The 24,989-nt window shown below is 43.8% G+C and overlaps 1 protein-coding gene across 1 annotated transcript in view; it reads right to left on the reverse strand.

Annotated features, from left to right (window-relative positions):
• Positions 1-24,989, reverse strand: part of LOC147692125 (uncharacterized) — a 277,538-nt gene that overhangs the window by 38,260 nt on the left and 214,289 nt on the right. The window contains exon 14 of the mRNA XM_086939499.1: positions 6,804-6,935. Coding sequence (XP_086795625.1) covers positions 6,804-6,935 — 132 coding nt within the window. The remainder of the gene's footprint in view (positions 1-6,803; positions 6,936-24,989) is intronic.

The raw sequence follows: 24,989 nt of genomic DNA on the forward strand, positions 1-24,989 counted from the left end.
CATCGCGCTAGTAATATCCGAGATTACGGAGCATAACGCCTGCCAGAACTCAGCAACCTTAGGGCATAACCAGACTAAATGAGCAAAGTCTGTGGCCGGAGCAGTGCAGCGCATGCAAGTGTCACTGGGTATGATACCAAGTCTGTGGAGCTGAAGAGGAGTCCAAGACAATCTGTGTAAATACTTAAAATGTATCAGATGAAGCCGATAGTTTGGGGACAGTTTCTTCGTCTGATTGAAACATTAAAGTGAGTCCGCCTGCGCGATATCCATGCCGAGGTCCACGCCCCACGCGACTCGCGCCCGATCTGTAGAGATGGAAGTGGATGATAACGAGATGGCATATAGTTTGGTGACTATTTTGTGTGGGGTGCGGGGATGTGTATATAAAGTTCAGAGCCGGCATTGTGGACTGGGCTTGAGGGAATGTAGAGTGCAGCTCCCGACAGATGGCACGCAACTGATAAAAAAAAAAGTCTGTCCAGCGGGCCAGAGGGATCGGGAAGAGAATGAAATGTGTTTCCTGGATATAAGTCTGCCAAAGTCCACAAGCCCAGGTGCGACGCATGTCTAGACATGCTGGAAGGCTGGAGAGTGGGAAAGTCAGGGTGATGCACTATCGGCATAGTGTTAGCAGAGAGCAATGAAAGATTGAAGAGCCGGCTTAGGCCAGTCCAGGCCCAGCCTAATGTCTCGACCATACCCACCTCTACCTGCGGGCGCACCACTGGAGCGAAAAAAGCCATGGCCAGTGGCCAGGGGGGATGCAATATCCGTCTCAACAGCCACGTGTGGCTGATAGGGAGAGGGATGGATTCAGAATTGCAGAAAGATGGCCTGAGCACACATGGCATAGAGCTTGAAGTCAGGAGCGCCCATATCACCAACTGACATTCGGGAAAGTAAGAATATCGTATGCAATTCTTGGTTGTTTACCCGCCCAGACAAGTGAAATGATTAAGGAACACAGTTTGCAAAAAAAATGAGCGGTGAGGAGGATAGGGATGTTCAAGAACAGATAGAGGAATTTTGGCAGAACCTCCATCTTGCCAATAACAATCCGGCTGGCGAGAGATAGCTGGAATCTTGGACTCCAGCCAATCCACCGCACACCCAAAATTGGATCTCCAAAGTTCGTCCAGATCCCTACTCAGCCAGACGCCCAAATAGCGGGTGGGACAAGAGGCCCACATGAAGTGAAAGTCCGGCGTGAATGCCTTGGTGGCATCAGTCAGAGAGAATAGCACAGACTTGCTCCAATTCACCTGTATGCCAGACAGGCCGCCAAATCATATGATTTCCCGGATGAGGGGGCTGAAATTCTCCTGAGGATGACGGACATACAAGGTCACATCGTCCGCGTACATGGAGACAAGGAGGGAGTGGGCTGAAAAACGTATATCTTTCTGGGTGTGATGCTGCCGGAGTCTGGCCGCAAGGGGCTCCATCGCAATAGCGAAAAGCATTGGGTGATAGTGGACACCCCTGCTGGGTGCCACGTTCAATACTGATGGGGTCAGAGATCTGTCCATTGATACGGAGGTGAGCTGAAGGGCTAGTGTAGAGAAGCATTATCTTACGTACAAATGTATTGCTGAATCCCATGCGCAATAGGAGAAAAAATAAAAAAGGCCATTCAAGCATCCAGCAAGGCAGCCACTACGGGGAGGCAGGGGTTAATCTGATGCAGTACCGACAAAATTGTTCAGAGAGTGTGCGAGGTTGCTCTGCCGGGAATAAAACCTGATTGGTCAGGGAGAGCAATGAGGGGCATGAGTAGGAGAAGGCGAGAAGAGATCAATTTGGAAAACATTTTATTGTCAGTGTTAATAAGAGAGAGGGGGCAATAGGAATCACGGCGGTCGTCTGGCTTGTCTGGCTTAAGGAGCAGTGTTATCATAGCCTCCCGAAGAGACTGGGGGAAGAGGCCAATATCGAAGGACTCGGTATACATAGCCACCAGGTGTGGTTCTAAGAGATCAGCATACATTTGATAAAATGAGGCCGGGGGACCATCCAGGCCTGGGGCCTTGTCCCCGGGTAAGCTACTAATGGCAGCAAGTATCTCCTCCTTGGTGAATGGCTCATCTAAAAATTTCCGATGATAATCCTCTAGCCAGAACAGCGAGATGGCCGTGAAGTATTGTTCAAAAGTCTCGCGTGAGGGGGGGGGGGGCAACCAGCAGAATAGAGCTGCAAATAAAAGTCCATGAAGCGGATCTTAATCTCCTCCAAGGAGGTGGTTTTCTCTGAACCCCCGTCACTGAGAGCCGTAATATACAACGCTGCACAAGGTGGGCATAAGAGGTTTGCTAAGGTCTTGCCAGGATGGTCCCCTTCACTGAAGCGACGAGCAAGGCCTTCCCTGCCCAAAAAAGAAAGCACACTATCTGCTTGGTCAGAAACTTCTGTGTGCTTCTGTCATATGAGAGCGAGGGTTTCAGGCCTGGGCCGCATCTAGAGCCTTAATTTCAGTCCGCAACTTTGCAAGAGTGGATCGAATGGAATGAAGGACACCGGCCTGTTTATAGATACACTCTCCCCGAATAAGAGTCTTGAAGCCTTCCTAAAGTACCGAAGCAGAGTCTACGGATCCCAAGTTTAGTTCAAAATAGTTAATGATTTCGTTTTGAATATCTGCACAAAAAAGAGTGTCGGAAGCGCGTTCGGAGGGAGTCGCCAAGTGGATGCTCGCTGTGGGGAGTGGGGAGTGGGGATTGCGAAGACCAATCTGAACCGGTGCATGGTCAAAAAAAGTGGGCTCCATGTGAGTTTCATCAGTGAGCCAAGTGAGGACATCTGGGGAGGTTAATCATAAATCTATGCATGACTAGCAGCCCCTGGCACTGATAACAGAGGTTCCCTCCCGGGCATGAGTCCGCAAGTGGCGCCAAAAATCGAGGAGTGAGTTGTTAGTAAGTATGGATGTGAGAGCTGCAGCTGCATGTGGGTGGGAAGAGCAGGGGCCAGAATGGTCGAGCGATGCCGATAGAGTAACGTTAAACTCCCCCCCAGATAACAGCTGCTGGGGCGCAAGAGTAGATGAGATGCCATACGTGATTAAAAAAGTCTGGGTCGTCCGAGTTGGGACCATAAACTGCGGAGATTGTCACAGGTTGGGCCAACAGAGAGCCGTGCAAAATGACATACCTACCATCGGGATCCGTCAGTGCCTGAACCCTTTGCTAGGGGAGGCCCCCTGGGTATCAGAATGTAGACCCCCTTGCATAGGAAGAGTATAAAGAGGAATGTGATTCCCACCAGTAACGCGCCCAGAGTCTGGAGAGGGACCCAGCCATTAGGTGCGTCTCTTGTAAGAGGCATATGTCCACCTTTTGGCGCCGTAAATGTGAGTGAATAAGCCTGGCCTTACGGTGGTCATTCAAACCACGACCATTCCAGGACCAGCAGATGATGTCAGTCATGTTGCGGTGGCCCTGAGTGTGGTAGTACGCAGCGCGAGTGGGAGATCCCACAGGCAGACTCAGATAGTGCAATGCAAACCGAAGATTCCAGCCAGCAGGACTACTAGGGAGGCGGCCACAGTCAAAAATATGGGTAATGTGTAGCAGAGAAGGGGGACTGGCCATGGGACAAAGGGAGCCCCAGAACATGGAGACTAGTTGAGTGTATCCAACAGGGGGGGAGGGATGAGGAGAGCAGTGCATACATATGTCAGTGTCACATTTGAAACACAATAAAACAATGGGAGTTGGCCAGAGTGAGGCCCAGAAGAACCCCAAAACTAGGAGGAGAGAAATAACGACCAAACACCCCCTACCACAACCCAACCCCCATGAAAACCCCAACCCCCCAGAAATTCCCATCACACACGGCAACATGAATACCTGTGTCTGGCAGAGCAGGAACAGACCAGATATAATCAAAAACATTCCCCACGAACCCCCACCCAACCAACCACCCCACCCATGCAGCCCCAAACACACAACCAGAAGAATAACCCACCCCGCACCCACTCCAACCCCCAATCAGGCTGAGATACCAATCCACCCCACCCCAGGAACCCACAACTCGGAAGAGTAGAGTCAACAGTAGGGAACAGAATTATCCCGTGAGGGCATGGCGAGGCTCAGCGTACTCCCCTGCAGTAAAGCAGGGTGGCCAAGCAGAAATAATAGCGGACAACATTCAGAAAAAGGCCAGCTGACAAATCATAGCTTTTCAGTCACTGTCACTGAGGCAATGGGATTGGCATGCTGGGACCCAGGTGGTGAAGAACTTGCTGATTTTTCAAGTTTCTTAGCAAAGGCAAGGGTGTCCCTGAGGTCAGGAAACACAAATGTTTTCACGCCCTGCCTGACCCTCAGCTTCACCGGATGGGCCAATGAGTAGGAAACCTCATGTTTCTGCAGGGTCTGCTTGGCAGGAAGGAATTCACGGCGAGCAACCTGTACCGTGAGGATATAGTCCGGGAAGAATGACAGCAAGTTCCCCGTGTCATTGATTTTGCCCATGTCACGTGCCGCCCTGAGAATGGCATCTCGATCTCTGAAATTCAGTATCTTCACGATGATGGGGTGAGGTGGTGAACCCGGACCGGGGCATGGGCCTAGGAGCGAAGTGCACGTTCGACAATAAAAACAGAGGAGAGAAGGGCACTAAAAAGCTCCTTGTCCAGTTGCTCCACAAAGTCTTCCATATGAGAGATGGACTCCGGAACTCCAGTTATGCGGAGATTGCTCCGACGGGAGCCCGCCTCCAAGTCCTCATTCTTATTTTGAATGATTTCAAGGATCTTGTCCATCTGCTGCAGCTTCTTATGATCCTGTGTGGTGGTGTCTTCTATATCCACGACCCTGGACTCGACAAGGAGGAGACGATTGTCATGCGAGTCAACAAGGGCCTTTACTGAGTCCAGACGAACGGAGAGCTGATCCAGCTGGGCGGCGATTCTGGTGACCGTCGACTTTACATCAAGCATAATCTTCTTACAGTCATCATCATGCGCAGGCGCGTCCATGGTAGTCGCAGAGTCACCAACCTCTGAGCCAGCACCGTCTTGACGTGTCGACCTTGGGTTGCTTAGGGTCAGTCATCCCCATAGTGGGCAAATCCAGACAGTGCCCGAAACCGAGGAGCAGGAAGGAGGAATGACAGCCAGAAAATGCAGCAGTCAAGGGTGCGGAAGCTGGCCACCTCCCCTGTGTCAAATGCAGACAGAGCCAGAGACTCAACAGAAACGCTGGAGCTGGGTGGTGGCCACTGCAGATCACAGAGCAGGGAGAGCTGGAATGGCAAAGAAGAGAAGCGGCCAACCGCGTGGGCAGCAGATCAGCAACACCAACTGGAAACGCTGAATTAACACCTCACCGGCTTCAGGGGCCAAGTGAACAGTCAAGGAACACATGCACCTCCAGTGCGGCTGGGTAGACACCCCCCAGGCCAATGATGGCGGAGCTGAGCAGAAGGTCAGGGAAGGATACTGCTGACGCCCGAGGCCACACCACTCGCAGCGCGGGGCCAGGCAGAATGGGGAATCCTCCTCCACTGAGGCAAATCAGGGTTGTCAATTATATAAGGAAGAAGCAGCCAATGTGGACCTCCTATGCTCAGGGCTGCCGACCAGAGCCCCAGCACAGCGAACCCCCACCAAGTTCGCGGCAGAACAGGATTATGTAGGAGAACAGTCTCTGGGGCAGAAACATTGCAGCATGTAGGGCCAGAGGCCCGCACAATCCAACCTCGCCGATAGCCCGCAGCAGAAGCAATGGGGTGAGGGCGTGAATGTTCGTGGGGGAGTGTGCGAGAAAAAGGCCTCCCGCACAGCCCCCGATCTGGAGTAGTCCCTCAGGCTGCACCAATCCGCAATCCAGCACCGACAATTCTGCGTGGGGTAGCCTCCGGTAGCAGCTAGCGCTTGGGCTCCTGGAGCGGCAGGAACTGAGCAAGTCTGGGCCGCGGGGAGTGAAGACAGGGGCGAGGGTGTAATTTAATCCCCTCACCAAGCACAGTGGGAGTCAGGCCCAGAGCACATGCCAATTCAAGGCCCAAATAGCGGGGGTACGCCGCTCTCGTCTCCGGATCCGGGCAAGCCCGACCGCCGGAGAATGTGACGGAGAGGCTAGGGAGATGGCACCACAGCTGCAGGGGCCGGGAGATACAGCTCGCGGACCCCCGACCTCACCAGAATAGGTCACATCAGCAGCGTACTCACCAGAGCCTGAAGCCAGGAGTCCTCCGATGTTCTGCAGGCGACATGGGGCTCCCAGAGCTCTGGAGGAAGCAGGAGAAGACGGGCCAGTCCGGGCGGCCTCGAGGCGTGGGCCCAGTGCCGCAGCCAGGCGGCAAAACTCAGGCTCAGGTCTCTGCCAGGAGTCAGAAACAGGGTCGCTTGAAGCCCCAGGTAATGCCAGGCAAGGGAACCCAACCAAAATCAGGTATGATGCAGTTGTCAGGCAGGATTATGTCAGATTACGTGTTTGGCGGGCATAGCCCACTCAGGGTGCGGCCATCTTGAAGTCGTCAAAGCCACGCCCCCCCTCTTGAAGTAAAAATTAAAGAATAAAAATAGGTGCTTTAGGTGAAATTTTACTATGATATTTCATAGTTGCAATCGTTGCTGGAATGGATGCCTCCAAGTACATCAAATTTAAAGGCACAGAATAACTTCTTTTAAAATCTGAAATATTTTCTGTATCCCTTTCATTGAACAGGATGCCAATATGAAAAGCTGACTGAAAAGGTGGATTTTGGAAATAATGTTTTAAACATTTGCAGACCCTTGAATAGGTGTTCTTTGATTGGTATTATGAAAATGCATCAATCTGATAACAAAGCAGTACCTGAAGTTGTTTGGCTGGAATATGTAGTATTGGTTTGACTAGTCATCACGGGTGAGATAGTTGTAGGACTTGATATGATGTTGCTTGGTGCTGAAGAAATGGTAGTAGCATTCGTCGTAGTGTTATCATGACCTGTGTGAAAGAGCATATTATTCATCTGTAAAGATTACTTATGTAATCTAAATATAAAGAACAGTCGAAATACATTCAAATTCTGTGATGTAAACTTCTTATCATACCCTCGGCACATTCTGGAACTGCCATTGGTGAAAAATCGGCTTATATGAGGATAATGGCTGCAGAACAGCACCTTGACAACTATGGTATGATGATCTCACTCAACTATTGCTGTATTGCAGGTTCAATGGTTGAGTGGAAAGGCATTCAGATGTTTTCTATCTTGTGACATCATTTGTTTGGCATTCTTCACCTAAGCAGCTATTTAAAGATACTGGACAGACATGAACTTGCTAATCTACACTTCAATGGTACCATAAGTTTTGCTTCTACAACACTTACTGCTTACGAGAAACATTTTGCCTTCCGGATAGAAAATTACATTTTTAAGCTGCTAATGTTTTTGTTATGTCACAGGTGTTTTTCTTCTGTGCCTATGACCCCTGTTTGATACTCCTGCTGCTGCTATTCTGATCCAGAAACCAAATGAGATGAGTGAGAAGTCTTTTAAATATTGAAAGTCAGCAAATTTGTCGTTTGCCCCCATAAAGCCTTCAACAAGAAGTGGCTGTGAAAAGTTCTTAAGGTGCTGCAGATTTTAGGAAAAAACAGGAATTGGTCCATAACATTTGTTATACCTCCACCAATTCATTATTTTTTGGCGTGCACAAGTCTCCTTATTGACAAATGTAGGTCTATAATTGTAATATAATATCAATATTAAAATTACTCATTACCGTGGTGAATTTAAATATTGACTAAAGGTCAGAAATGATTGAGAGTTTTCACATGGGAAAGGAACAACTTGGCATATATATGCAAGAATAAATAACTTAATGATGTAAAACGTAGGCTGTTATTTTTTGATGCAAGGCTTTCTCTTCTGATGAAATGTTCTCATATTTTCATTTGTCATTCATTAATTAACATTAATACTTTGAAAAAGCTAATAGCAAACATAAAAATATATAACAAACCATGTATTGATCATAGAGTAATAGTATAGAGTCAGTCATTTCCCCAACTAACAAGAATTAAAACAATATTAGGCAATGTGCTAATTATTCTGAAGTGATGCATTTCACTACTGAAAAAGTGAAAAGATATTGAAGTAAAAATGAACATTTCATACATTTTTTTAAATTATTATTATTATATCAGGAGTGTTGCCACAGATTCAAGGCCATTTCTTAAAATAGCCCAAAAGGGAGTTAATTGTGATTTAAGCTCTTTTCATGGACTTCATTGATTGATATAGTGGTTTTAAGATGTCACTCAAAGTGTAACACATTTGTCAATGAAATGTCACTCATATATGGAAGTTCCAGAAAAGCCACACATAAGTAATCTGAAAACGTGGTAGCAATGAGTGGAGATGAGTAGTCCTCTGGTTTGGCCACAGCCCCCTCCACTATCAATTGTGTTAGTTATATGAAAAGGCATCCTAAGTGAATTCAATACTCCTTATTAGCCTTAAAATCCTAATGATATATGTCACTCGGCATTAACATAAAATGGTGTGAGTGGAAAGACCACATGGAAAGTATGAGCCTCATTTAGTAACCTTATGTAACTCTAGAATTGTGGGCTTTCTGTGCATGCTCTAGAATCAAGCAATGTTTGTGCATGTGGATAAAGGTGGGATTTGCAGATGTACAAAAACTGAGCTTGAGCATGCAACTCCGATAATGAAGTGGCTTGAGGTATACTGAATATATAATGAAGCAGTACAGATTTGGTACACCCAGTAACCTTTTGCAGCTGCCGGATCTTTCAAAACTACTTAGATTTCTGCAATCTACAAACTTTACAAGTAACAAAAAGGAATCGATGCTCACAATATATAAAATAATGTGGAAATCTGTGAACCTGGATCTATTTTCCTTGTCCCCTTAATTCCAGGCCACTTAAGCAACAGCAAAAGGAGGACAGTAAAAGTTCATGTTTTCAAAACAAACTCTCACTGTTCTTGGGGAAGAGGTCCCTAAGGTGGAACAATGGGTCTAATACAACTGTTTTACTAAAGCAATCCCCAGGCAAGTGTTCTAAGTATCATTGATATGGAAAGAGTAGGAATGTGGGAAATACATGTAATTTTGGTTGTGGAAATGACATGAAATGCCAAGAATCTTGTGTGAATTACAAGTTATTGTTAATATGCAAAATTCCAGCTTCACTATTTTGCACTTCTGGTCATACATTGAAACATTGAAAAAAATCAGATTTATTATATGCATTTAGAAGCGGGATGGGAGCACACTGCTTCACCTCCCAGCACAGTTCGCCCCTTTGCATCCTGGTAAATGCAGTTCAATTTAAATACTTACTTGACGTTTTGCAGAGTGTTTCACCAAAATTGGTGCAGGTTAGTGCTGTAAATCTCTAGACACATGTGTTTCTGGATTATATACATCATCAGTAGAAATAAAACAAAATTCTTCTGGGGGTTGCTGAGAAAGCTGCCATAATGCTCCCAGGTCTCTGTACCTTTCCCAGGCGCACAGGTGCATCTCCAAGAGCTTGTTAGCTCAGAGGCTCAAGGGAGCCTTTTCAAACAGAAGGGGGATGGGAGCGCACTGCTTCACCTCCCAGCACAGCACATGTTTTCTGAGTCCCTTTCCTTGAACAGGATGCCAATATGAAAAGCTGACTGAAAAGGTGGATTTTGGTAACAATTTTGTAAACATTTGCAGACCCTCGAATAGGTGTTCTGTGATTGGTATTATGAAAGTGCATCAATCTGAGAGCAAAGCAGTACCTGAAGTTGTTGGGCTGGAACATGTAGTATTGGTTTGACTAGTCATCACAGGCAAGATAGTTGTAGAACTTGTTGTGATGGTGCTTGGTGCTGAAGAAACAGTAGTAAAGAAGAAAAGGTGCCAGGGCTCGAATTTGAACCACCAAAGCTTGTTTATTCAGCTGGTGTGAGCCTTCCTTTCAATAATTCAAGAAGGTATGCATTTATCATATTTCAACATTTCAAAGCTTATTTACATTTTAGTGCAATCTTCAGAGGAAGAAACATTCCTTAAGCTGTGGATACAGTTTAAACACTTTTTTTTCGTACATTACAATACTTTCAATATATTCAAACCAAAAACAAATAAGAAAGAATTCATAAATGGTTACACTTTAACTTTTTCATATGTAAAAAACAATCTGTGAATCATGTACACCTAAACTCATTCGGGTACATTTGTTTTTAAATACATTGCCCTATGCTATTATGCATCTCTTTCGAACAGCCAGATAGCCGACGCGTTTCCAAACCCTTCTTTTAGTCAATGGGGTTCTTCCTCAGGGCTGGGCTGTGTACCTTGTTTCACGATATTGTTGAACGCTGTTTTCAAAAGCGGGGCATCAGGTAAACTTGAGTTTTCACCACTGCTTGTTTTTCTTTTTGTCTAATTCTTCACTACCTCGAAGTGACCTTGTCTAGAAGTCTACTGCGTGTTCCGCGGTGATTATTATTTTGTACGGGATGCGGCGGGAGACCCAGGCACTGCTACATTTGCTTCTAATTATGTAGACGGCGATTCAAGAATGATTCAAGATTCCTGGTCTTTGTGTCTCAGAGGCTGTACTCGGGGTTCTGTGGGCCGCGTGACTCTCACTCCGTTTGTCGGTATTCAGGGCGGGTTTCAAGGTCACTTCGAGGTAGTGAAGAATTAGACGAAAAGAAAAACAAGCAGTGGTGAAAACTCAAGTTTACCTGATGCCCCGCTTTTGAAAACAGCGTTCAACAATATCGTGAAACAAGGTACACAGCCCAGCCCTGAGGAAGAACCCCATTGACTAAAAGAAGGGTTTGGAAACGCGTTGGCTATCTGGCTGTTCGAAAGAGACGCATAATAGCATAGGGCAATGTATTTAAAAACAAATGTACCCAAATGAGTTTAGGTGTACATGATTCACAGATTGTTTTTTACATATGAAAAAGTTAAAGTGTAACCATTTATGAATTCTTTCTTATTTGTTTTTGGTTTGAATATATTGAAAGTATTGTAATGTACGAAAAAAAAGTGTTTAAACTGTATCCACAGCTTAAGGAATGTTTCTTCCTCTGAAGATTGCACTAAAATGTAAATAAGCTTTGAAATGTTGAAATATGATAAATGCATACCTTCTTGAATTATTGAAAGGAAGGCTCACACCAGCTGAATAAACAAGCTTTGGTGGTTCAAATTCGAGCCCTGGCACCGTTTCTTCTTTATTAACGTAGTTGTCCAGCCAGGACCTGTAGGACAAAACCCCTCCATTCATAGATGAAGAAACAGTAGTAACATTCGCCCTCGTGTTATCATGAACTGTGTGAAAGAGCAGATTCTTCCCCTGTAAAGATTACGTATGTAATCTATATATGAAGAACATTCAAAATACACTCAAATTCTGTGATGTAAACTCCTTATCATACACTCTGCACATTCTGGAACTGCCATTGGTGAAAACTCCGTAAATATGAGCACAATGGCTGCAGGACAGCACCTTGACAACTATGGTATGATGATCTCCCTCAAATATTGCTATATTGCAGGTTCAAAGGTTGAGTGGACGGGCATTCAGATTTTTTTTGTCTTGTGACAATATTTGGTTGGCATTCTTCACCTAAACAGCTATTTACAGATACTGGACAGACATGAACTTGGTAATCTACACTTAAATGGTACAATAGGTATTGCTTCTACCACACTTACAGCTTATGAGAAACATTTGCCTTCCGGATAGAAAATTACATTTTTATTAAGCTGCTAGTGTTTTTGTTATGTCGCTTGTGTTTCTCTTCTCTGTCTAGGACCCCTGTTTAATACTACTGCTACTGCTGATCCAGAGACCAAATGAGATGAGTGAGAAGTCTGTTAAATATTGAAAGTCAGAAAATTGTGCATCTGCCCCAATAAATCCTCCAACAAGCAGGAGCTGTGAAAAGTTCTTAAGATGCTGAAGAAATTAGGAAAAAACAGGAATTAGTCCATAACATTTGTTGTACCTCCACCAATTCTTTGATTTCTGGCTTCCACAAGTTTACTTAATGACAAATATTTATTTTGTATTCATTTATTAAGGAGTTTTATATAGGTCTATCCCGACCCGAGGGTATCGGAGCGCTTCCCAGCAGTTCTTTTTAGCAAGATTCATACAATAAGGAGTATACAGCATATAATTATAAGTTTGGCAGTCCAAGTGTGCTGAGTAGCATTGAGGTAGTATGTGGGTCCTGAGATAACCTCATAGCCTGACCCGAGGGTATCGGAACGCTTCACAACAGTTTTTTGAGCAAGATTCATACAAAAAGCAGTATTCCGCATATAAGTTTGTCAGTCCAAGTGTGCTGAGCAGCATTGAGGTAGTACGTGGGTCCTGAGAAATTCTCATAGAGTGCACATTGTCTTGGGGTTGATACAGTAAATCAGGATTCTACATAATAGGTTCTGAAGTCCAAGTGTGCTGAGCAGCATTGAGGTAGTCCCTGAGTCCTGAGATAACATCATAGAGTGCACATTGTCTTGGGGTTGAACCAATTAAGGAGGGGGGCGGAGCAGCTGGGGGTAGAGTAGCAGGGAGGAGGTAAGTCTTAGAGCAGCAATGTCAGGAAGAGACGGCAAGCAGGGGATAGTGTTTTGCTGGCGGCTATCCATTTGGGGGGAGCAGTTGAGGAAAAGGACTTTAAGTTGTTTTTTTAATTTTGGGAAGGACGGGATAGTCCTTATACCGACTGGGATGGCATTCCAGATTTTGAGTGCGTTTCCAGCGAAAGACCGTGCAGCAGTTTTTTGTTTGCGTTTTTTCATGGGGATGAGTAGGCTGCTGGAGCTCCTGAGGTACGTTGTCTGACCAGCCCTCTTGAGTTTGGCAGCCAAATACTTGGGTTTTCCTGTGTGCAGGGCTTAATGTGTGAGGCAGGCAGTTCTGTATCAGTTCAATTGGGAGCCATTTTAGTTATCTGAGTGCTGGTGAGATGTGATCACATTTCCTGGTTCAAGTGACCATTCTAGCTGCTGCTTTGAGAGAAGTTTTGAGGGGGGCTAGGTGAGATTGTTGCATGTTTATCTAGGTTCCTGATCGATACTGTGACCTTATGCCCCTATTCGGCTATAAATCCATTTATTCCCTATATTGGCATAACCGTTCAAGTGCGATTTTCTGAAAAGTCATCTCTAGCCTCACACGAACAGAGCCACATTCCAGCATAGTTCTCTCTGCCACTTCCTTTGCGACCAATTAGTGCAATGACAGAGCAGTAGTCACTATCTGATATTCCTAGATAACACTCTGAGTTCTTCAACAAGATAAAAACTCCGCAAACCTGGAAATCCCCGCTTGCTGTGTTTTGATTAGTAATGGAACTCTAATGAGCAACTGATAACTATCACTTCCTAGTGACATCTTTAATTGACGTCTTATGTCCAGCAAACTTGCGTCAAACCCGGCACCTGTCAGGTATAAATATTACCAACGTTGCCTTAAGCAATGTGAGCTGCGAGCTACTGTTGCTGATGCCAGCTGCCAGCAAGACCCCGTGTTAGTAAATCTAGCACTCTGTCGCTGCAGCCTGCTATCCTGTGGTGGTGAAGCTGCTGATACCATTATCGCCGCTACAGCGCGAACTATGGTGCAGTACGCTTAAGGAGCTGAACAGCCGTCCCTCTGCGAAGACATCCAGCAGATTCCAGCTGCCCGTGGACGCTGTCCCCCCTCCTTCCTCGACGCGCTGAAGAAAAGCCGCTGCCTTTCTCGTGCAGAGAAATCCAGTCCCGGCGCTTCCGGTTTACCCTCGCAGGTGACTGGGATATCGAGAGAGACCCCTGAAGGAGATACCAATCCTCCATCATTCTATTCAGAGGTATGGTGTTGACTAAACCCTTAGACGAGAATTCTTGAAACAAACCTTGGCAAAACCAACTTAACTTAAGCTACTTACTTACTCCCCTTTTCACGTGTTAGGCTTAGGTCAGGCACACTGGGGTAGGCTTAGTTAGAAGCACCAGTTGAGTATGTTAGCCTAATGTATATATGACTGTATATATGTTTTATTACTTTAAACCATTGTATGGCTAAGAAACCATATCAATGCTTTTACAGTTCTATTTCGCAATACTTATCTTACTGTACGTACTTTTTATAATAACAATTATTGCAATTGTGGCAATACATTTCTCTTGTATGAGAAGAAAGACTGTGCAATAAATGTTAACCCTTTATTGACAAAGGCCCGTCTCTCTATTCTCTACATCTCATGAAAGTAAACTGCACTAGACTGACTGAGTGAAATACATGTCTATTGTTTCACACGACCCTAGAGATTGACTCTTGATCTGAGGAGCAAAGTTGTCATGTTGCACGGTTGTTGGAAAACTGAATCCCTTCTTGTCTGTGCCAAGGAAGCTGATCACTTCCTATGCAGAGAAGAAAGTTTCCAGTGACCTCTGAGCTAGTTGGTAACACAACCCAATTAAGTTTAGCATAGTCAGTGGAGGCCTGGAATATCCGCAGTTCCACGTCGATACTACTGTTTATGTTATTCCAATGCGCAGGGCCTAGTGAGAAACTAGGAACTACACTACATGGCGCCCAAACGTTTGGTAAGGCGATAAACTAACGCAAGACAGTAGAGTAACTCAGTTGTGCATATTTCACACAGACCCCTTTCTCCCGTAAATACTCCAATAGACGTCTGGAGTGGGTGAAAGGTTAAAATCCGCCCGACCTTAGTAGGAAGAGATTCCTATGTAAAGCTCTGGTTTATTCAACGTTGAAGGATACAGTGTTCCAAAATATTGTGCACCTAATCTTTGTCTCCTTGGAGACCTACACTGCAAAGCCTGCATTTTTTTTTTAAATGTCAGACAGTGAAGAAGAAAGGGAAGCAGCTAGGCTGGCTTCCATACTAATAGAGGAGGACTCGAGTCTCCTACAGGCAGACCCGGATGCTATAATCATCCCGGTCCACTTAAGAAGATCTATAACTTTAAAACTTATAGAAAACGGACTGACACCTCAAGGTGGTACAGTAATTTTCGTGATAGAGGCACACGAGTATCGGCAGACAGAGGTATTCTATTCATGGATAAACTTTCCAGCGGCAAACGCTACAACACAAGAGTTTCACTATTACAAAATAGAGAAACCTCCGGAAGAGTACGCTCCTTTCGAGGAGATTGAAATTCCACTTAAATTTCAAGAGCACCTGCTCTGGTTTAATGGCACCCTAAAACACAATGATCACATAACTAGGCTCGGTCCTCTAGGTAGACCAGGAGCAACGTGGCCGGTTCTAGCCAGCTACACACCACATCCTGACATTGTAAGAATGTCAAGAGAAGAGCTGTTAGTACAGCTAAACACATTAATAAAAATACATAGGCAATTAGTCCAATATGTAATGCGGACTGCAACAGTCCAGCCAGCTGTTAATTCACACCAGCTGACCCCTCATCAGGGGAACACAAATAAAATTACACCACAGAACATACAGTCATGTCTTGGTAAAACACCTGTAAAACGGGAACAAATTCCTTTCTGGTTAGCACAGAAAATCACTCAAATAGAGGCAGTATTTCCTGATACTACCCCTATTGAGAAACACAGAATCTTGACCATCTGCCTTCCTATGGGAATCGCACCACACGTGGAGGACTGTGACACTTGGGGTACAGTCTTTGCTTCCATTTATACAAAAACACACGGTGTTCCGTCTATGGCGGTAATACCAGAAGTGCTAAAACAGATTCAAAATGAATTCGGTCCAGAGCCCGCTTTAAATCTAGGTATGAAATTACTGAAAGACTTCAAGCAGGTCTCGGCTATATTATTAGCCAACATTAAAGGAGAAGCAGCATCTGTGGCGATTCGCCAGAAGGTGAGGGAAACAGATATAAAAGATCCTGTTGAGCTTGCAAAAATCATAGAAAAATGCTATGAAGAATTAGGTAGAGACAGCTTGGGTGGGAAACCAGTAAAACCCCAACTGCTCGAAAATCCTGAAAAATTATTCATTAAAAATAATTTAAACACTCCTAAAAAGAGCTGGGATGGAAATAAACAATCCACTCCCAAGGAAAAAGTTTTCCAGTCCAGAGGAAGGTCTCCTCGACGGAGGGAAAGAACTCCGACTCGAGAACGCCAGTCTCCCCAGAGGGAGCCCTCTGAGAAAAGATATAACCTTAGAAATAGGGATAATCTGAAAAAACCTGATAGATATCAAAGTATTGATACACGTCCCTCTCGATCTTTTCCACAGAATTCGGAAAGAAGAGGACGGTCAGACCCAGGAGAGCACACCAAGTCCAAAGACAAGGAACCTGCTCAGAGTAAAAAATCTCAATTTCCTAAAAAGAAGGTAGCCAGTATTAGAGTAATCAACCATGCCGAGAATACTGAGGACACAGTTGAAAAACGGGGAGTGGGCATTGACAATGTTGGACAGTGCAGCAGAAATCAGTATAGCACGCAAGATCTTGATGAGTCATCTGGAGACAGTGGACACGAATGAATACATTCAGGTTGAAACTGCCGACGCCAGACTTAGCGAGCCCCATAAAATATACGAAATAACATTGCGTATGGAGGGTGATAAGACTAGGAAAATTAAGGGTCTATTTTGGGATAAGCTCTCAAAAGGCTATGATATTCTGTTAGCTGAAAAAGATTGGCCCCGGGCGTTTGTCAGGGAGTGCCCTCGTGGCGAAGAAGTGATTATGCCTGCCTTCTCGAATCACATTGCGATTCACAAAAAATATACATATGCACGGAAATGGGCAATAGCACAGGCACCTGCATTGTATAAAAATCATGTAGGATGGGATGAGGATTCACCTCCTCACAAAATCCAACTAAAAAGTGAACCAACTGCCCAACGGCAGTATCCCATAAAGCAAGAAGCTAAAAAACAGGTCAGGGAGATCTTAGATCAACTTGAATACCAGGGGGTGATTGAAACATGCACCTCTCAAATGAACAATCCTTTGTTTCCTGTCTCCAAGCCAGACAATTCATATCGTCTAGTTTTGGACTACAGACATCTTAATACATGTTGCAAAACTTTTGCAGTACAAAAGTCGCATAGTGCAGCCCTATTGAATAACATAGTTAGGAAAAAATATAAAACGACATTAGACATATCTAATGGTTTCTTTTGTCAAAACATTGCACCAGAAAGCAGATATTTGACCGCTTTCTCCGCATTTGGGTCGCAGAAAAAATTCTGTCGACTCCCACAGGGGTTCAAGAACAGCCCAGGACTATTCTCAGCTAGGGTAACAGAGTTACTACAAATCTATGATGATGAGGCATTATCTTACGTAGATGATATCTATCTCACAGACGACGACTTGGATACTCACTTGAAAAGAGTGAACACCATTATACTTGGGTTCGCAGCAGAGGGTTACAAATTCAACTTTAAAAAGTCCAGAATTGCCCATCTGACAGTACTATTCTTAGGGTACGAATTATCAAGTGAAGGGAAAAGCCTAGCGGACAACTTCTTAGAGAAGTGCGCTGTACTCCAAGCTCCAAAAACGCTGAAGAATTTACAATCCATTCTGAGTTTTCTGAATTTCGGAAGAACTTACATTCTAAATTATGCAGAGAGGGTTAAACCTCTCTACGAACTAATTAAACCTGATTTTAAACAAATCAATTGGACTCAAAAACACACAGAAATTTTGAGATCACTGCAAACAGACATGTTAGCAAAAACAAAATTAGACACATGTGACAACACACGTGATCTTGTAATCCGAGTCATCCCAGGAAGATGCAGATTCACATACCTAACCTCTAATGAGGGAGAAAAGGTACCAATTTCAATTAAATCTCACTTGTACACACAAGCAGAAAAAACATTCAGTCACACAGAAAGAACTGTGAACGCAGTGCAAATCGCATTAGCAAATGAACGAGAACTAGCACACGGCAAAAGGATTAAGATTCTCACAGCGGAATCCGCCTTCGAAGCGCTATTCAGCCCAGTAAACCTGCCTACAGTGTCACTGGATCCGAAATGGATACAGTGTATAGATTCTCTAGGAGCGGAAGACGTAAAATACTATTTCGCCCCGCAATACGAAGAACTGAATGATTTAGAGTATGAAGAAGAATATCCTCTGCCAATCGAAATTCTGCCTCTCTCACAATATGCCTGTATAATCTATACAGATAGCTCTGTACAGCATTTCAACGTAGAGAGAAAATCCTACGACGCAGCATGTGCGATCATTAAATGTCGTTGGCTGTGCGGTAAAATCAGACCGAAAGTAACAAAAACTGAATCTGTAAGAAACTGTTCGGTTCAGAGAACTGAAATCAGATCTTTAAAGATGGCGCTTGAAAATGCAGAACGCGAATTCCCGACACTTATAGTGTGCGATTCTCATTTTTGCGTCAACTCTTACAATAACAAACTGCAGAGTTGGATTGAAAATGACTACAAAGATGACACAGGTGCCACAATAAAGCATAAATTGCTCTGGAACGAGGTAGCTCTTTTAAATAAAGAACTACAAAAGACTCACGTGATTCACGCACAGAGTCTTCAAAGTGATGGCGTTCACGTTGCAGGGAATTCATTGGCTAATACAGCCACCGCGGAAGCAACTAAACCGGCTTCCGTAGCCACAAAAAAGCGTACAGATAAATACATAGACGGGGAAACCATGCTGGCAGTAAGAACGACCGTAAAAGGCGACTGTGCAGCACTACCCGTAAACTATCCACTCAATTTTGCATACATAATCGATGCAAACTCCGTTCCTTTTGCTCGAATCCCTGGAGTGGGGGACAGAGTAATTCCAAACATGAACAGGAGAATATTTTTAATAGCAGACGCACACATGGGTTTGGGTCTAAGGAACAGAGAGATCAAGGAATCACTGACTGAATTACAATCAGTATTCTGGTGGCAGGGGATGAGTGTAGAACACCAAATATATGCAAACAACTGTGAAAACTGTAATAGGGATCGCAGTAGCGAACCTAGCTACTGGCTACCAGTCAGAAAGAGCGTAACGCTGCCTATACCAGATCCTGCGTCCTATTAACAGTTAAGACGAAAAGCACTTAAAAAATGAGGCTCCCCGCGCTCGGCTGACGCTAGAACGGTTATAAAAGATTTGCGAGTCTTTATCGGCACATACGCAATTACCACGTTCCATTCTGACCAGGGTCCTGCTTTCAGCTCTCGAGCTTATAAGGAGGCCATGGCTAGCATGGGAATTGGGTTGCGGTATTCTTGTCCGTCATACCCCGGAAGGGAACAGTGTGGTAGAAAGAAAAAACCGTGACATAAAGCAATCTATAACAGCGAAGGTATTAGGTTCAGGCGCTGGGTGGGTCAAACATTTAATAAGTGTCCAGACTAGTCTTAACAGCATGCCAAGAAATTCTCTAAAAGGTTTCAGCCCATACAAACTATTGTTCGGAATTAGAATGCGAGTTCAGGACCTCGATAGTCAGATGTCAGTGGTACAAGAAGAAACAAAGCACTTTGATGTAAAGGATCGTTTGGCTGTTTTACAGGAACTGAATGAAACAAGAAAATCATTAAGCAACATAAAGTTAAAGCAACAGCCAAGTACCACTGACGAGGCACCACCCGCAACAGCCCCAGCAAGGCCTGTCTGGATTCCAAAGATTGGGGATCTAGTCAGAGAAAAGATCGTGGTTAAGAAGGAATTTGGGCCTTCTTACAGAAAAGCAGTACCTGTCTTGGCAGTCACCGGAACAAGATCAGTTGTGCTACCGCCCCTTGCTGGTAAAAAGGAGAACAGAGTCGTGTCTATCGATCTGGTAAAACCACAAGCATGTGGCCTTTAATCAACAGTAGGCCCAGTGGACTCCCAAGAAACAACAGAATACCCAAACTTGCAACAATCCAAGAGGTTCAAACTGAAAGACTCATCACATTCGATCAGCCTGCAGTGCACAATGAAGGACTATGCAATAATGCCATGGAACTCGTGCCTCTTGAAACACAGATTGAAACAGTTCGTCAAGAAACAACACCAGTCTACAATGATGTGGCATCAGAAAGTGCTACCGAAAGACAGATTGAAAGAACAATCCCATCAATTGACAGAACTGCCTCTGGTTACTTCATCAACTTCGACAACTTCTCTGAAGATTTAAATGACCCCGAAGTGATGCCAGAAACAAAAAAGTATTCTAAAGAAAATACAACAGGACTCCTTCAACAAATCAAAGAATTATATCTGGATTCACCGTTGATTGAGCATTGGATTATTTCAGGGGTATTCATACTCCTACTATGCCTAATTTTAGTTTTAATTTTAGGAAAGTTCATTACAATTGAATGGACACAGCAAGTCAGAACATCAACCTAGTCCTGAAACCACACAGATCATCTCACGTGAAGAGAAGAGAACTGTCAACAGTAAATGTCACAGCAATTCCAATACCTGGTGGGGTAGTATGGGAGAAAACAGACTATGAGATATATGGTCCGGTCGAAATCCTGAAGTATCCTCATCAACTAAAGGTTTCCTTAAGTGACTTTGTGACACCAAGTACATTCTCTGATGATTGGGACTTTAACAGTATTAATGACATGATGTCTGATTTAGTAATGTCAGCTAGATTCACAGATCATGATTATTTACAAGGTTCATCTAGTTATGAGCAATTATTCTGTTACACCCACTATGGGGATCATTACTTGCATAAATCTGCACAGCCTAGAAATGTTTTTATGTATAATCAATGGGAACATTGTTCTACACCTCCTAAAAGCAGTTCTAAAGCATTTTTTGAGAAATTCAAATACTTCTCAGGGTTTAACACACACCAGTGATGCAGAAACATTTTATTATAAACTGTTAGATAAAACAGGAATGAAAACAATGCTGACAAATTCTAAATTGATATATTCAGAAGCATTTTATGACAAAATGATGACATTTGGTTTTGATTATTGGAAAAATAATATTGAAACGAAAAACAATTTGGGGTACAAAAGATTGGCAGGTGCAAGGCATAGAAGCACTATTTAGATCCTGCATGATACCAGAACAAATGTTGTTTTTAAATGACACAATACACCAAACATCTTGTCTTGGCCTAGCTAAGATCAAAGACCTTAAAACACCGTCTATACCAAAGCCAATACCTGAGAATGCAACTGCAGATATTGAGTTAGACGTATCACAAATTTTACATTTCAACAGAACACATCCTGATTGGAAAAAGTGGTTAATCTGGCCTATTGACACAAACAGCTGTCAAGATAGATTCCTGAATAAAACACAGGGGTTAAAGTTGACCAGATTAGACTCTAGATACTCCCAGAGACAACATCCAGGGATTATAACAACATACAGTGTAGGGAAACTCTGCCTCGAATGGCTTACTTCGTCCACACTGGCTGAAATTAAGCAACACTTGTCTTTACTAAAAGATGGTGCTGATTTGCGCGATTTCATTCTTGGACCACGCAAACAGCGTCAAAAGCGTTTCATAGCGACCAGTATCTATGCTGCTTACAACGAGGCTTGGAAAGTAAAGCAAATTGAAACTGCTGAAAAAATACGAGAAATTGATCGTATTAATTTGGAGAAATCACTTTCTGTGGTAGACAATGGGTTAATGACTCTGTCTTCCAGAATATATTCGTTGGACAATATTGTATCCTCTGCCTTTGATGTGATAGACAGAGATTTGCTAATGTTACAACATGGCCAGTCTCAATTACGTTCTATTATAGAATTAGGCTGGACGCTGCAAAATCTTCGTTCAGGCTATGTGCCTTGGCGTTTAATCAACACAACGTCATTATTTTCCAGTTTTAACCTTACTGATAAACAGATCAGTTTGGCACAGAAAGGAGCAGACTATACAATCCTGAGCATCAAAAAACTCGAGAGATTACCATTGACAATGTCAGAGAGTCCTGTCATTGAATGGATAATACACAGAATTATCACAATTCCGATAACAACTTTCAGATTTATAAAGTGCCTTGAGTACATACCTGCTGGCCAGTATGAACAATTGGGTAAAGGATATGTAAAATCCGAATGGAAATTACCATACACTCATTCTTGCTATAGTGACAGCGACAAAAATGTATTTCTTAGTGGTGAGAACTGTAAACATTCACTAAGCGGTATACTTTTGTGTCAGGGTATTAATTTACACGGAGCATGTGATGGAAATTCAAACAACCTTTCATGCCACCAGCTAGTCACACCTGCAACTCAGATAGAGCCCTTCTTTATGCAACTTTCGAACGGGAGTTACATTCTTAGAACGGATCACAGATGTTGTGGCCTCGTGCCAGGGAAAAGTTATCTAGTAGAAGTAACATCCATGGTCAAATGCTGTATGCAAGCATTGTTTCCGAGTGGGCCTCCAGACATAGTGACTCCCATCTGGCCTCGTCTGAATCTCTATTCTATACAAATTGATACTTTAAGCAAAGTTAAATCTGTACTTTTACAGACAACAGTGCCTATAACGTCATCTAAAGAGACGTATGATCTTCTAGTTGCAAGGACAGCTACTGAAGTTCATGACCTTTTATCAACAAATTGCCCCGTGCATTTCGTAGAAATGTTCAGCCAACTCCTTAACATGTCTAGTGCAACAAGCATCCCAGGCATATTTAAGACAGTCTTTACGGGACTGCTAACACCCTTCCAGGCAATTTTGGGAATCTTTCCTAATTTTGTGCACTCTGTTTTTGGAGGGATACCATTATTATTGGGACTTGTAGCAGGGATTCTATTTTTGACCCTCCTGCTTCGTTATGGCAAGCCTCGGCTCAGACATAGCTCCCATGGGAATGGAAGAGACAATCCTAGCAATGCGCTACCGGGACAGGATAACTAACGTCCTCGGATTGGCCAGGCTGAGAGATCTAAACATGACCAGGTTCCTTTCATTCAGACCAATATGGCAAAATTGCATTTTACCTGTGCTACGGTGTATGCTTTGCGGCGATGAATGCGTGTTGGACATCTGTCTTTCACTTCCATCAGCAGTACCAATGGACGTCGATACTTTGCTCAGTCCAATAACGGCTCACGCATTGTGTTGTCCCCAGCGGCTACCAATCCTGATGACGGCATTCGTGGAGACTCCTGTACTACAACCAAGTGGTAACAGTGGAGCGAGTGACAAAAGCAACATCATCCAGGTACAACGAGCTGTGAGCATTGCTGCTCCCGACTATGATGACAGCAATCATTCTCACACCTGCCAAGTTACAGCGCTATCTAATTTGGTTGAACTATCACCTGAATTTGTAGACCAATTCTTTGAGAGCCTGTCTGATACGATGTTCTCACCCGTACAGAAACAATAACTTTTAAGAAGCTTTCCGACACACAGCGTTCCCATGAACTCTGAATTCGGCCTTCAGTTTTGATCAACAATAACTGCCAAGGGCTTTGGAAATCTATTTTTTGAATTGGACAATTTTTCTAACATTGACCTTTTTTTTTTGGCACGAACAATTCTTTGCTTAACGTAAAAACTATTCTTAGAGAACAGAAGCTTCACACTTCTATTTCTAAACACATCTAGAGACATAACAACATTACACCAGCTTCTAGCACACATGTTATTACAATGCATTTTTATGTGATGATTTATCTCGCTTTTCTTCTGTCAGAGATACTTCATGTGTAATTCTTTATGCATAATCGTTCAATGATTTCATATGCAATCATTTTTTGAATGATTTCTTTGCTTTTAAAAAAACGTACAGTACCTAAATTTCATGTATTACAAGTACGCCTATTTCGAATGCATTTATGTATTTTGGGGTGGGCAATGTTACACATGCATCTAATTGCTTTAGTTTTAGTAATTTTGATGGACATTAACCCGTGGAGTGGGTGTTGCGTGTTTATCTAGGTTCCTGATCGATACTGTGACCTTATGCCCCTATTCGGCTATAAATCCATTTATTCCCTATATTGGCATAACCGTTCAAGTGCGATTTTCTGAAAAGTCATCTCTGGCCTCACACGAACAGAGCCACATTCCAGCATAGTTCTCTCTGCCACTTCCTTTGCGACCAATTAGTGCAATGACAGAGCAGTAGTCACTATCTGATATTCCTAGATAACACTCCGAGTTCTTCAACAAGATAAAAACTCCGCAAACCTGGAAATCCCCGCTTGCTGTGTTTTGATTAGTAATGGAACTCTAATGAGCAACTGATAACTATCACTTCCTAGTGACATCTTTAATTGACGTCTTATGTCCAGCAAACTTGCGTCAAACCCGGCACCTGTCAGGTATAAATATTACCAACGTTGCCTTAAGCAATGTGAGCTGCGAGCTACTGTTGCTGATGCCAGCTGCCAGCAAGACCCCGTGTTAGTAAATCTAGCACTCTGTCGCTGCAGCCTGCTATCCTGTGGTGGTGAAGCTGCTGATACCATTATCGCCGCTACAGCGCGAACTATGGTGCAGTACGCTTAAGGAGCTGAACAGCCGTCCCTCTGCGAAGACATCCAGCAGATTCCAGCTGCCCGCGGACGCTGTCCCCCCTCCTTCCTCGACGCGCTGAAGAGAAGCCGCTGCCTTTCTCGTGCAGAGAAATCCAGTCCCGGCGCTTCCGGTTTACCCTCGCGGGTGACTGGGATATCGAGAGAGACCCCTGAAGGAGATACCAATCCTCCATCATTCTTTTCAGAGGTATGGTGTTGACTAAACCCTTAGACGAGAATTCTTGAAACAAACCTTGGCAAAACCAACTTAACTTAAAGCTACTTACTTACTCCCCTTTTCACGTGTTAGGCTTAGGTCAGGCACACTGGGGTAGGCTTAGTTAGAAGCACCAGTTGAGTATGTTAGCCTAATGTATATATGACTGTATATATGTTTTATTACTTTAAACCATTGTATGGCTAAGAAACCATATCAATGCTTTTACAGTTCTATTTTGCAATACTTATCTTACTGTACGTACTTTTTATAATAACAATTATTGCAATTGTGGCAATACATTTCTCTTGTATGAGAAGAAAGACTGTGCAATAAATG

Source organism: Lissotriton vulgaris, chromosome 9, assembly GCF_964263255.1.
Source record: "Lissotriton vulgaris chromosome 9, aLisVul1.2, whole genome shotgun sequence".
NCBI classification, from domain to species: Eukaryota; Metazoa; Chordata; class Amphibia; order Caudata; family Salamandridae; genus Lissotriton; species Lissotriton vulgaris.